Below are 14528 nucleotides of genomic sequence, written 5' to 3'. Positions count from 1 at the left end.
GTCTTTACTGGTCAAAACTTCCCTTCCGAGGAGTAAGTGTCTGTTAATTTCATGGCTGCAGTCACCATCTGCAGTGATTTTGGAGCCCCCCAAAATAAAGTCAGCCACTCTTTCTATTGTTTCCCCATCTATCTGCCATGAAGTGAAGGGACTGGATGCCATGATCTTAGTTTTCTGAATGTCGAGCTTTAAGCCAACTTTTTCACTCTCTTCTTTCACTTTTGTCAAGAAGCTCTTTAGTTCTTCTTCACTTTCTGCCATAAGGCTTAGTGTTAGGGTAGCTGAGATATAAATGAAAGGAGTTATTTCAGTGAGCCAACTCTTGCAACTTCCCATACAGAGAAATGTGCTAAATTCCTAACTTGGGATATTTGGTTTTCTTTAATTAACAACAATTTTTTGAAGTTCAGACTCCATACTTTTTGTTACAAAACTTCTGTATAATCTGGATCTTCCCCTCTCTTTGGAACAGTTCTCTCAGGCCTGCTTGAGATACTGCCTTCTGTGCTAAAAATTTCTGCCTATTAAAACATACTCTCAGAATAATGTGCTAGGTAAATATGTTTACTGGAGCACAATAAATGTAGGGTTTAGTCCCAGGTATATGCTGATAAAAGTAATTTCATTTTTAATTGATTCTGCTTAGATCACAGAGGCCAGAGGGAAGCACAGGGAATCATCCAATGAAAAAAGTCAAATCATCAGAAGTTTCCTAGAAAAACATTAATTGCTCTGATATTTTTATCCCTTTCCAAAATCTAGCTCTTCTATTTACAGGCTCAGTTAGATGGTTTGGTTCAATCAGTACACTGAGAATAAATCCATTTCTCAGGGGCCAGTGAATATTAACAAGTTCAAGTGGATCATCTATAAAACATAAAGCCAACTCATTAAGATAGAAAAGAAATAATTCTTGCAGGAAATGTAATAATTGAGTGTGCTTGATTTGAGAATTCTCCTCATAGTTAACCTAATGGAAATCTAAATTATAATCTGATCATTTTATTAATTTACAAAGACAAATTTCTGTTTCAGGGAAATGGACATACCCCTAGCCCATTTTATCTCCACATCATTTCTATTTTATATGGGGAATGAAATCATAATGAGAAGCCAATTTGTTAATTTACCCTGACATATCACTGTCTTCATGACCAAAGGACTTAAATCCAATATAATCAGCTTATTCTTTTCTTCTAAGGAATGGTAAGACTGAACATAATCAAAAGATTGTGTTCTGAGTCAAGAATCAGAACATAGGGAGTTACATAAACTAAATGTTTAATGATGTAAGACTAAGATAATTTAATAGATTCATTATACAGTATATTTAATCATCCCAATGTTACTAGAATTATGTGAAGTCCCACATTAATGTCTCCTTTGACTTGAAGAATACTTGTATCCCTCAATGTAACTATGACATACTGGAGAACCTTAATAAAGTTTGATAGTCCCTGTCAAATCATATCAAAGTGAGTACTTTGACTCTGGTAGGTTAGCTTTATACCGTATGCTTGGGGAACTAGTCAATACTTCCCTTACTGATTAGAGTTATTACTATAATAAGACTCTAGCATGAATCTTGTCAAAAAATGAGATGAATTTCCTTTAATAATCATGACTTTGGCTTTCAAATGGTTAATTTTTTTTAGCTCTTTATGTAAGTAATTACATAATTACAAAAGTTGACTCTTAACCTACGTAGAATTACTATTGTCCTTTTGTCTATGGGTGAAGGGAAATTAAAAATAGTAAAATTGATGCTTTTTGATAAAGAAATTCTTTAGTATCTCAATAATTTAGAAATTTGACTGTCTCACACTAGGCTACAAGATGTGTAGTCTATGAAGTCACTTAACTAGGTTTTACTAATTGTATGTGCCTTGAGTTGTTTACTGGCAGTCTATACATTTCTTGCAATTACATTTAAAATTCTGTGTTCATATACTTTTTTTGGTGACAATAATATTCACAATTTTTAATGGTTTGGTATATTGTAAGATGTATGTATAACCTATAGAATTTTGTGATATTATCTAAGGTATTATCATTTTATTGTTCCAAACATGGTATTTGTCTCATCTGTAGTGATTCTAGTTCTTCCTGGTGGTTCATTGGTAAAGAATCTGCCTGCCAATAGAGGAGATGCAGGTTCGATCCCTGGGTCAAGAAGATACCCTGGAGAAGGAAATGGAAACCCACTCCAATATTCTTGCCTGGAAAATTCCATGGACAGAAGAGCATGGTGGGCTATAGTCCACAGGGTTGCAAAATATTTGGACACAACTCAGCAACCAAACAACAACAACAGAAAAGTATACTTCAGTCATGACCAACTCTTTGTGATCCTGTGGACTGAAGCCCATCAGCTCCTCTGTCCATGGAATTTTCTGGGCAAGAATACTGGAATGGGCTGCTCTTTCCTTTTCCAGGGGATCTTCCTAACCTGGGGATTGAACCCGTGTCTCTTAGGTCTGTCCCATGGCAGGCAGGTTCTTTACCACTAGCACCATCTGGCAAGCTCCATTTTAGATGTTAGTATGCTAAAATATGGGTTTCTAAGGTGGCTCAATGGTTAAGACTCTGCCTGCAATGCAGGAGCCACAGGAGATGAGGGTTTGCTCTCTGGATTGGGAAGATCCCCTTGAGGAGATCATGGGAACCTACTCCAATATTCTTGCCTGGGAAATCCCACGGACAGAGAAGCCTGGTGGTCTACAATCCATAGGGCCACAAAGAGTTAGACACAACCAAAGTGACTGAGTATGCATGCATGTGTACTAAAATACACTTTTCAATATAAATATTTTATTCTACAGACCTCAAATAATGCATGTTACACTATGACATACAGAAGTGTTGTACACACACCCAAGTTATATACATACTTAGCTTTTACTAGAAAATATATTTGAGATATCTCATGATTAAGAAATGTTGATGCACATAAAAGTTAACACCATATAACTGTATAAAAACATACAATAAATTAGCCTAAAAATACTGTTGTTGTCAATATTTGTCCGTGACTATGTCATGTTGTCAGTCACTAAGTCATGTCTGACTCTTTGCAACCGCACGGACTGCAGCATGTCAGGCTTCCCCGTCCTCGATTATCTCCCAGAGTGTGCTCAAGTTCACATCCATTGAGTCAGTGATGCTGTCTAACCATCTCATCCTCTGGCGTTTTCTTCTCTCTTTGCCCTCAATCTTTCTCAGCATCAGGGTCTTTTCCAAAGAGTTGGCTAAAAACATTATTTGCAATCGAATATCAATATCAATTCTGTCAAAAAACTAAAACAAAGCAAAAGCAGTATTTATCTAGACCCTTGGTTTCTCTGCAAAAGCTAAGGTAAAGAAAATGTTGGTGATTAAATGATATGATCTCACTGAGGCCTGGAGTTTCTATGAATCTGTGCTTCACATCTGCAGAGGAATGATGATCTTATTTCAAAGCAGGATTAAATAATATTTATGGCTCTCAAGTTATGCAAACTCATGAAGCTTGGTTACAGACAGTAATTTTTTTTAATTACTGAAAGTATATGATATACCTTCGGGAATTTAAGAGGCAGTAGTAAAGGAATTCCAGCATTAATGGGTGTGGGTGCCTCTCCTCTAAATGAACGCAATGTTAATGATGTTTTCATGCAAATTAGCTGTTAAAATGCAAGGCACAATGGCTTTTGGTTTGCCACACCTACTACACCGGTGTATAAAAGGCCTCAAGGGAACAGGGCAGTTCATATTCTGCAAGCAAAGGCTTTGCTCTCTTTTACATCTTCAACACTTGACAAGATGAGCTATTACTACGGCAACTACTATGGTGGCCTGGGCTATGGCCTTGGTGGTCTGGGCTGCAACTACGGCTGTGGCTATGGCTCCTTCCGAGGTCTGGGCTGCGGCTACGGTGCTGGCTATGGTGGCTATGGATATGGCTGCTACCGCCCGTGTTACTATGGAAGATACTGGTCCTCTAGCTTCTACTGAGAAACCCTGCTCTCGACGTTACACGTGACTGAGACCCATCAGCCAATTTTCCTCTTCTAGATTCTGCTGTCTGGACACTTCTTTACGTTGGTGCTTCTCTCTGATGAAATTATGATGAGCCAATCCCAGGTCACTTTGATAGATCTTCAGATTTCAGTTTACCAGGACGGATGGGATAAAAATCACCTGAACTTGCAATTCTAATTTGGGCCACGGGGGAGGGGTGGATGGATTTACAGTTTGGGTAACCCTTTGGACATAAATTTTGGCAGAGCTCTCATTCTGAATTGCTCATGTGAGATCCGTGAAAATTTATTTTCATTAAATTTGCTTTGTCTGGTATTTTAAATGTGTCCTGGTTGTCTGTCCCTCATAAATATGATGTCTGTACATACGGGCATTGAGCGTGAATTTATGCGTGATTCTGTTGGCATAGTGAGTCTGTGTGTGTGTTCATCACGGAAGCTCCAATGGTGGTGCTGTGCCTGCAATTCTGTGTGACCATGAAGGTAGAGGGATTGTCCAGCAATTCTTTTCACATTTTGTTAAAAGTATATCGACACAGCTGCTGTGGCTCTTACCAGCCTCATATCTTCACAGTGGGATCATTATGCAAAGTTACTACACCATTTGCCAGGATGGTACTCAATGTCCTGCTGTCTTTTTCTGTTTCCAAGCAGGACCCAACTCTGTTGGATGGTTGGAATCTGTGTTCTTAATGGATTTCTTCTACTGAGGCTGTTTTTTTTTTTGTTGTTGTTGTTGTTTGGCTTCATTTAAATAGTTAGAAGCATATGTGCTCAGTTGTGTCTGACTCTTTGTGACCCCATGGGCCATAGCGTGCCAGACTTCTCTATCTGTGGCATTTTCCAGGCAAGAATACCGGAGTGAGTTGCTATTTCCTACTCTTCTGAAACCACATCTCTTGGGGCTTCTGCATTGGTAGGTGGATTCTTTACCACTGTGCCACCCAGGACGCCCCTAAACAATAATTGAAGATGTGCAAACAACCTTCAGAATCACACAGCAATTGGTAAGCTATCATCCTTGCTGTCAGATACCCATTGCTCTAAATTGTTATTGGATACATGACTCAGCAAGTTCTTACACGGAGTGCCCAAAGAGACACCTGTCATACTGTAGAATTTTGCCCCTTAAAATGTCTAACCTTGGGTTTACTCCCTTGATAATCAGACAAATGTGTTGTTGTTTAGTTGCTAAGTTGTGTTGACTCTGCCATGATCCCATGGACTGCAGAACTCCAGGCTGCCCTGCCCTTCACTGTCTCCTTGGGTTTGCTCAAACTCACGTCTATTGAGTCAGTGATGCCATCCAACCATCTCATCCTCTGTTGCCCCTTCTCCTCCTATTATACTTATGTAATTTGGTTTGTAGAGCCAGAGTTCCAGTGTATGGTGTATGTGTGTGTGTGTGTGTGTGTGTATTAAGCATCATTTCTGCTCCTAGACTTCCAGAACTGCCTGCATTGTTCTAGGCTGTTGTGTTTATCTATTCTTTGTGTCTCCAGATTTTGCCCTCACCTTTTATTCAACCTGCTTCAGTGATAAGAAAACTCTGCAAAAATAGAGATTGGATGGCACTCTATTATCACTCTGAAGCAGTTTATTTTTCAGTTATCAGAAAGAAAGTTCTCTTAAGATATTTTTGAATGAATGACATCTCTTGAAAGACTACTGCATTCAATCTATAACCACAAAATAAGTCAACCTACTTGTATATTAATTTATGACAGTAGCATTCTTAGCTTTGGATTCTATAAACCAAACCAACCAAAGACAGGGTACAGGAAATACAGAGAAAAGTATGAAAACCCTGAAAATGCTACATTTAATTTCTTTCAAGAACATGGGATGGTCATGACATAAATCAGTATTTCTGCTTAAGAAAAAATGTTGATAATGCCTGCCTTAAGCTGCTGACTAATAAAATAGTAGGAACAGGCACTGGTGACAAATATTGGACATAAGACACAGCATATCACATGCAGTACAAGTTCAAGGGGCCACCAAAGTTTCTATGAACTGTATAAAATAATTATACATTAGTCTACAATTCAAAACATTCTTAGATGATTTAGACTTGGACATCTAAGAAAAAAGTCTGCTAATTGTGTCAACAAGAACATTCACCTTAATAAGTTTTACGGTACTTGGTGATGCCATACTGGAAACTCCTATGAGAGATGTAATCATGCATTTATTCAACTATCCAACCAAGAGTCATTATCATCACTATGCGCTCAATCTGTACTAAGTACCAGAGGTAGAAATACATAAAGTAAGTTCCTGGGAACTTTATGAATTTATAAGTCAGATGGAAATTCAGATAATAAATATATAGTTACAATTCTCTGTGTTAAGTTTTAAGAAAAATTTATATATTTGGGAGTGATTAGATGCCATAGGTGGAACATTTAATCAAGCTGTGTTGTCAGTAAAAGATCCCCCAAAATGATATTGCCTGATATTGGTATTAAGGAAATAAACAAGAGAGGATTTACAATGTGCCGGTGCATAGCATTTGTGTTAGCCTGATTACTTTTGACAGGAGAAGAAGGGGACAACAGAGGATGAGATGGTTGGATGACATCACCAACTCGATGGACATGGGTTTGAGTAAACTCCGGGAGTTGGTGATGGACAGGGAGGCCTGGCATGCTGTGATTCATGAGGTCGCAAAGAGTCGGACACGACTGAGCGACTGAACTGAACTGAACTGAACTACTTTTGACAGCTTGTTTCCCCATCACCATATCTAGATGCACGTTTCTCCAGTAGACATGTACTTTTATTCAACAATCCCAGTAGACATTCATTTAGAAACTAGAAATTGGAAGGTGGAGTTAGATTTTCTGGGAAGTTCTTCCAATGTCATAGGTGATAACCATCATCAAAAATAATGGTATATGTTACCTAGGAATGGCTACAAGAGGGAATATGAAATTGAAGAGAGATAACTTAGCAGAATCAGTGACCTAGTTTATACCATTGTAAGTCTAAAGAAGATTAAAATTCTAGAAACAGTTGTATCAGAAAGGTGTTATTTTGATGGTCATAGATTTTAATCAGAAATATATTGCTTTAGGCTTTCACTGGATTCTCCTTAACTGAAATATTACTTTAAGGATATTTTTATTTATTTAAGTTTTATTTATTTTTTTCCATTTATTTTTATTAGTTGGAGGCTAATTACCTTACAATATTGTAGTGGGTTTTGCCATACACTGACATGAATCAGCCATGGATTTACATGTGTTCCCCATCCTGATTCCCCCCTCCCGCCTCCCTCTCCATCCCATCCCTCTGGGTCTTCCCAGTGCACCAGCCCTGAGCACTTGTCTCATGCATCCAACCTGGACTGGTGATCTGTTTCACCCTTGATAGTATACTTGTTTCAATGCTATTCTCTCAGAACATCCCACCCTCACCTTTTCCCAGAGTCCAAAAGTCTGTTCTGTACATCTGTGTCTCTTTTTCTATTTTGCATATAGTGTTGTCATTACCATCTTTTTAAATTAAAAAAAAAAAGGATATTTTCCTTTAGTAGAGGATGTTGTATTCTTTTCAGTTCACTTTCTTGTGTGTTTTCTTCATTAATATTGACAATAGCTTTTTGAATTACATCATCATGTTGATCTTGGTTTTCAAAATAAATTTCAACATAATATCAAATGTCACATTAAGTGACATAACCAGAACTAAAATGTAAATTGTTTAACTTTTGTTTACTGATACATGCAGAGAAGAAAACTTTGAATAAGGAATAGTGTTCTTTTTGAAATTTGACAGATGGAATGTGGCATTAAGGCAGTACCGGTTTTCTTCAGTTCAGTTCAGTTGCTCAGTCGTGATTGACTCTTTGCAGCCCCATGGAATGCAGCATGCCAGGCCTCCCTGTCCATCACCAACTCCTGCAGCTTCCTCAAACTTATGTCCATCGAATCAGTGATGCCATCCAACCATCTCATCCTCTGTCATCCCCTTCTCTCCTGTCCTCAATTTTTCCCAGCATCAGGGTCTTTTCAAATGAGTCAGCTCTTCGCATCAGATGGCCAAAGTATTGGAGTTTCAGCTTCAGCATCAGTCCTTCCAATGAGCATTCAGGACTGATTTCCTTTAGGATGGACTGGTTGGATCTTCTTGCAGTCCAAGGGACTTTCAAGAGTTTTCTTCAACATCACAGTTCAAACGTATCAGTTCTTCAGTGCACAGTTTTCTTTATGGTCCAACTCTCACATCCATACATGACCACTGGAAAAACTGCAGCTTTGATTAGATGGACCTTTGTCTGCAAAGTAATGTCCCTGCTTTTCAATATGCTATCTAGGATGGCCATAGCTTTTCTTCCAAGGAGCAGGCATCTTTGAACTTCAGTGATTTAACTGCAGTGACTTTGGAGCCCCCCAAAATAAAGTCTCTCACTGTCTCCAGTGTTTCCCCATCCATTTGCCATGATGTGATGGGACCGGATGTCATGATCTTCATTTTTTGAATGTTGAGTTTTAAGCCAGCTTTTTCACTCTACTTTTTCACTTTCATCAAGAGGCTCCTTAGTTCTTCTTCACTTTCTGTCGTAAGGGTGGTGTCATCTGTCTCTCTTAGGTTATTGATATTTCTGCCAGCATTCTTAATTCCAGCTTGTGCTTCATCCAGGCCAGCATTTTACATGTACTCTGAATATAAATTAAATAAGCAGAGTGACATTATACAGCCTTGATATACTCCTTTCCCAATTGGAGCCAATCTGTTATACCATGTCCAGTTCTAACTGTTGCTTCTTGACCTGCATACACACTTCTCAGGAGCCAGATAAGGTGGTCTGTTATTCCCATCTCTTTAAGAATTTTCTACAGTTTGTTGTAGTCCACACAGTCAAAGGCTTTGGTATTATCAATAAAGTGGAAGTATATGTTTTTCTAGTATTTTCTTGCTTTTTTGATGATCCAATGGATGTTGGCAACTTGATCGCTGGTTCCTCTGCCTTTTCTAAATCTAGCTTGATCATCTGGAATTTCTTGGTTCACATACCACTGAAGCATGGCTTGAAGGATTTTGAGCATTACTTTGCTAGTTTGTGAGACGAGTGCAATTGTGTGGTAGTTTGAACAATCTTTGGCACTGCCTTTCTTTGGGATTGGAATGAAAACTGACCTTTTCCAGTCCTGTGGCCACTATGGAGTTTTCCAAATTTGCTGGCCCATTGAGTACAGCATCATCTTTTAGGATTTGAAAGAGCTCAACTGGAATTCTATCACCTCCACTAGCTTTGTTCACACTGCTGCTTCCTAAGTCCCACTTGACTTCGCTTTCCAGGTTGTCTGGCTCTGGGTGAGAGATAACACCATTGTGGTTATCTGCGTCATGATGATCTTTTTTGTATAGTTCTTCTGTATATTCTTGCCACCTTTTCTTAATATCTTCTGCTTCTGTTAGGTCCATACCATTTCTGTCCTTTATTGTGCCCATCTTTGCATGAAATATTCCCTTTGTATCTCTAATTTTCTTGAAGAGATCTCTAGTCTTTCTCATTCTATTATTTTCCTCTATTTCTTTGCATTGATCACTGATTTTGTACCCATGTTAAAACATCATAAAGCTCAACCTCTAATACATTTACTTTTGAGATTTATAATAATATACATAATATTACAAATTTACCATGATATTAAATTGTTCTTGAATCCCTTCTGAATTTATGTGTGACAAAACTTATATGATGAAGTTTAGGACTATAGCTATGATTTAATTTTAGTTATTTGGGTGTGAAGAGCTTTCAGGATAAAAATGTTAAAGTTACTGTATTAGTTTTCTATGGTTGCTTAACAAACCAGAATAAACATATCAAGTTAAAACAGCACTATTTCTTTATTCTCATTTTTTGTGGATCAGAAGTCAGTCAAGGTGTCACTAAGTTCTCTGCTCAGCTATCTTATAGGTGAAATAGGGCATTGGCTGGGCTGAGTGCTTGTCTGGGGGATCTGGAGAAGAATGCTCCCAAGCTCATACTAGTGTCAACTAGCTCCTATGTTTGTATGATTGAGCGGCATTTCCATACTGACTGCCAGCTGGGGGCTACTCTCAATAACTAGATGTCACTTACATGCCTTGCCACATGGCCCCCTCCACCTTCAAGTCAGCAAAGACACGTCAAATCCTCCTCATGCTCTGAGCCTATGACTTATTCCTCTAGAGCCAACTCTACTTTTATCGGGCTCTTGTGATTAGATTAGGCCCATCCAGATAATCTCCATTTCTTACCTTTGTCATATGAAATAGCCGAATCACAGGGGTGCATGCTCAGCCCCTAAGTAGTGAGTGACTACTGGGCAGGTAGTCTGAACATAAACAGTGAGGGTGTTGGTTGCTCAGTTGTGTCTGACTCTTTGTGACCCCATAGACTGTAGCCTGCCAGGCTCCTCTTCTATGGGGTTTTCTAGACAAGAATACTGGAGTGGGTTGCCATTTCCACCTCCAGTGATCATCCCATCTCAGGGGTCAAACCTGCATCTCCTGGGACTCCTGCATTCGAAGGTGGATTCTTTACCATGGAGCCACAGGGGAAGCCCCTAATCACAGGTGTCAGATCCACTATATTGCTGGCGCTGGAGCAGTGCAGAGTGTGTGCACCAGCATGAGGGATGGTTTCGGGGTCCATCTTTACATTCTGCCTAACCAAGGGGTGGTCTCATACGACCCTGAGCAACCACTTCCTGCCTGACTCAGAGCAAACACGAAGCCCTGCTATGATCTCTTTAGGTATTTGTGTAAAATGACTTCTTAAACAGCTCTTAAGAGTGCTTTTAGTTTCATCTGCCTGCCACACTCTTCCTCCAGGTAGCTACATGCCTCATCTTTATGGTCCTTTTTTGAAGTGTTTTCTTTCTTTTTTTTTTTTTTTCCCTGATGTGGACCATTAAAAAAAAAAAATCTTTATTGAATTTATCACAATATTGTTTCTGCTTCTTTTTGTTTTGTTTTGGTTTGGATTTTTGGCCATGAGGCATGTGGGATCAAACTAGCAACCACCGCTTTGGAAGGTGAAGTCTTAACCATTGGACTACCAGGGAAGTCCCTCATCTTTCCAGTCTTCACTTAAAAGATCCTTATTTAGGGTGAGCCTTCCCTACCAATCTATATACAATTTCAAGTCCCCTGTTGGTCATAGCTCATTGCCTGTCTCCCCCTTTGTTTTATATTGTGTTCTTATGTCATTATGGAGCATATTGTTTTGATTGACAGCCTGCTTGATTAGTCATTTGCCCTCTTCCCCAATAAAATGTAACCTTCAGGAATACAGAGCTTTTGTCAGCTTTATTTACCACTGTGAAATAACCCCAGTGCCTAAAAATAAATTATTGAGCACAAAGTAGCCATTCAGTAAATATTTGATGAATGACTCAGTGAGGCCTGTATTTGTTTATGGTCTATTTCCCCCAGTAAAACATTAGCCCACTGGGGTTGAGAGATTTGTTTTTCTTTTTACTGCTGTTTTGCCAAAGTAAGTAGGTAAATGTTCTCTATTATTTACTGAATGAAAGAATGAAAATAACTTGAATTTGGAGGAAGCAGAAAAAGAAGCTTGACTTAGGTATAAATTCAGTTTCTGACTTAGATAGCTGGTGATTTTTGAAGCTGTGTGCTAGGATAAAACAAGTAAGGAAAAGGGGGAAAATTAAGCACATGGTGGGTGCAAGGGGAGATGACTGATATTTTTTGTCTTTATTTATAAAATTTTTTCACATACTGAATTTGAAATAATTTTCAAAGCAAGTGAGTGTGCTGAAGAGAAAGAAGGTGAGGAGATGCCAGGGCTGCTGCCTGATGGTGGCAGCTTGCTCAGTGAAATCAAGTGGGGATGGACCAGAGGAAGGGAAGAGGAGAGTGGGAAGGTGCTCTGAAAGAAAGACAGATGCTGGGCATGGCTGTTGTCATGGGGGGAAGGTCCAATAAAGACAGTTTTATGGGCAGAGCTAAGCATTCAGTTTAGATGAGACGCAACACATTTGTCATATAAGCCTCAGAGTTTTTCGAGGTGATAGCTTTTTTTTTCTCAGCTGCAGATAAATCCGAAATAACTGATTTACTAATATATTTCACTTTCTTTTGCTTAGTCACTAAGTCATGTCTGACCCTTTTGAGACCCCATGGAATATAGCCCAGCAAATTCCTCTGTCCTAGGCAAGAACACTGGAGTGGGTTGCCATTTCCCTCTCCAGGGGATCTTTCAGGACCAGGAATTGAACCTGTGTCTTCTGCATTTGAAGATGGATTCTTTACCACTGAGCCACCTGTGAAGCCCAATATATATCACTACTTGTGTTTATTAATATAATTTTTTCCCTTAACTATAGTGTGTATGTATGTGAGAAATAATTTTTTCAGCCAGTGCTAAGACATGAAACTCCTTATAATATTAATCTATTCATAGACATAGAAGTTCCTAAAATACTGTGGATTTTATGAAGGGAAAAAGAATAGCCAAAGAGGTGACAATTGGAAAGTTACAACTGGTATTCTTTGCAGCAGAGAGTGACGGTAACTCATTTACTGATGTATACAAAAGGTATAACCTGTGTCTGAGCCATACTGGACATTCAGTAAATGTTTCGAGAGGAACAATTTACAATTTCATGAGATGCAATAAGAAACCAAACAGAGAAGTGTGTTTTTAGTATAAACCCCACTGACATTTTGAAGAGAAGATCAATAAAGAAGGAAAATAACAAAAACTATCAAAATATCACATTAAAATAGAAAACATAGATAAAAAAGAACACAATTTTCAAGTGCAGAAAGATGAAGCAGTAGAAGTTTCTGATTAACAGAAACAAAACATTGTGTTTATGTCAAATCATTTGAAAATACCAAGAAATAACAATGAAAAAGCAAGATGTTGTTGAGGGAATGGAGAAGTAGAAATACAAATATGGAATTACACATTGCTCTGTAGATGTTTAGCTAAAGGACAGTGGCTTAGTCTTTCAACAAATCAATATCCCATGATTATCTTTCAGATTATACCACTGGCAAGACAACTAACCAGACCTCCAAATAGAACTCTCTATTTTATTTTTTATTTTTTCACAAAAAATCTTTTTGTTATATGTTACTTGTATACTAAAAGATGATTACTCCTTGGAAGGAAAGTTATGACCGACATAGACAGCATTTTAAAAAGCAGAGACATTACTTTGTCAACAAAGGTCCGTCTATTCAAGGCTATGGTTTCCAGTGGTCATGTATGGATGTGAGAGTTGGACTATAAAGAAAGCTGAGCACTGGAGAATTGATGCTTTTGAACTGTGGTGTTGGAGAAGACTCTTGAGAGTCCCTTGGATGGCAAAGAGATCTATCCAGTCCATCTTAAAGGAGATCAGTCCTGGGTGTTCATTGGAAGGACTGATGTTGAAGCTGAAACTCCAATACTTTGACCACCTGATGCGAAGAGCTGACTCACTTGAAAAGACCCCGATGTTGGGAAAGACTGAGGGCAGGAGGAGAAGGGGATGACAGAGGATGAGATGGTTGGATGGCATCACCGACTCAATGGACATGGGTTTGGGTGGACTCCAGGTGTTGGTGATGGACAAGCAGACCTGGTGAGCTGCAGTTCATGGGGTCGCAAAGAGTCGGACACGGCTGAGTGACTGAACTGAACTGAAGTGAACTTGTATACCAATGACTTAATATCTCATCCTATGTTAGAATGTAATCTCCATGAAGTGCATAGGCTAGCTTTCCTTTTTTGCCCTGAATATATTAGTGCCTCAAATATAGTAATCACTAGGTAAATATTTGCTGAATGGATATACCCTTAAAAGGTTGTTCAGGCTGCCTTCAATAGCTAATAACTTTCTTGTGTGAAAAACAAGTAAAAGTGTTAGTTGCTCAGTCATGTCCAACTCTTTGTGACCCCATGACTATAGCCTGCCAGGTTCCTCTGTCCATGGAATTCTCTGGATGAGAATACTAAAGTGGATAGCCACTCCCTCTGCCAGGGAATCTTCCTGACCCAGGGATTGAACCTAGGTCTCCTGCTTTGCAGGCAGATTCTTTACTGTCTGAGCCACCAGGAAAGTCCAACAATTTCCTTAGATATTTCTAAATACCAGTATTACATTAATTAATACTCATGATGTGGTTTCTATAGAATTAAGAAAGGTTAAATTATGAGTAGCATGATTTGTTTTATTAACATAAGTAGATTTAGAACAAAATATTTATTAATAAAACATTTATTTTTTAATTTCTTTAAAAAGTAATTCTAGTTTTCTTAAGTAGTTTAAGTAACTCTTGTTTAAAGTTCAATACTTTTCTCTGGAGTTGTGCTTTTTCTGAAAACCAAACAACTTTGCCCTGACCTGATAATAGAGACAATATCCTGTTTGGACCACATGAAGTAAAGTGAAAGTCACTCATTTGTGTCTGACTGTTTACGACCCTAGGGACTGTAGCCCACCAGGCTCCTCTATCCACGGAATTTCCCAGGCAAGAAAATGGAGTGTGTTGTCAGAC

At 38.7% G+C, this 14528-nt stretch overlaps 1 protein-coding gene across 1 annotated transcript; it reads left to right on the top strand.

The window, feature by feature from the left end:
• The first annotated feature begins 3767 nt into the window (after positions 1–3767).
• LOC139031120 (keratin-associated protein 20-2-like) lies at positions 3768–4335 on the top strand. Its single transcript, XM_070455249.1, has one exon. The coding sequence runs from the start codon at positions 3802–3804 to the stop codon at positions 3991–3993; it is 192 nt and encodes a 63-aa protein (XP_070311350.1). The 5' UTR covers positions 3768–3801; the 3' UTR covers positions 3994–4335.
• The last annotated feature ends 10193 nt before the right edge of the window (positions 4336–14528 follow it).

Source organism: Odocoileus virginianus, chromosome 25 (assembly GCF_023699985.2).
Source record: "Odocoileus virginianus isolate 20LAN1187 ecotype Illinois chromosome 25, Ovbor_1.2, whole genome shotgun sequence".
In the NCBI taxonomy this organism is placed as follows: Eukaryota; Metazoa; Chordata; class Mammalia; order Artiodactyla; family Cervidae; genus Odocoileus; species Odocoileus virginianus.
This window is presented reverse-complemented; position numbering and strand designations above follow the sequence as displayed.

Excerpts from the sequence above, each read along its gene's own strand:
- LOC139031120 (XM_070455249.1), top strand. The coding sequence starts at position 3,802 with ATGAGCTATTACTACGGCAACTACTATGGTGGCCTGGGCTATGGCCTT.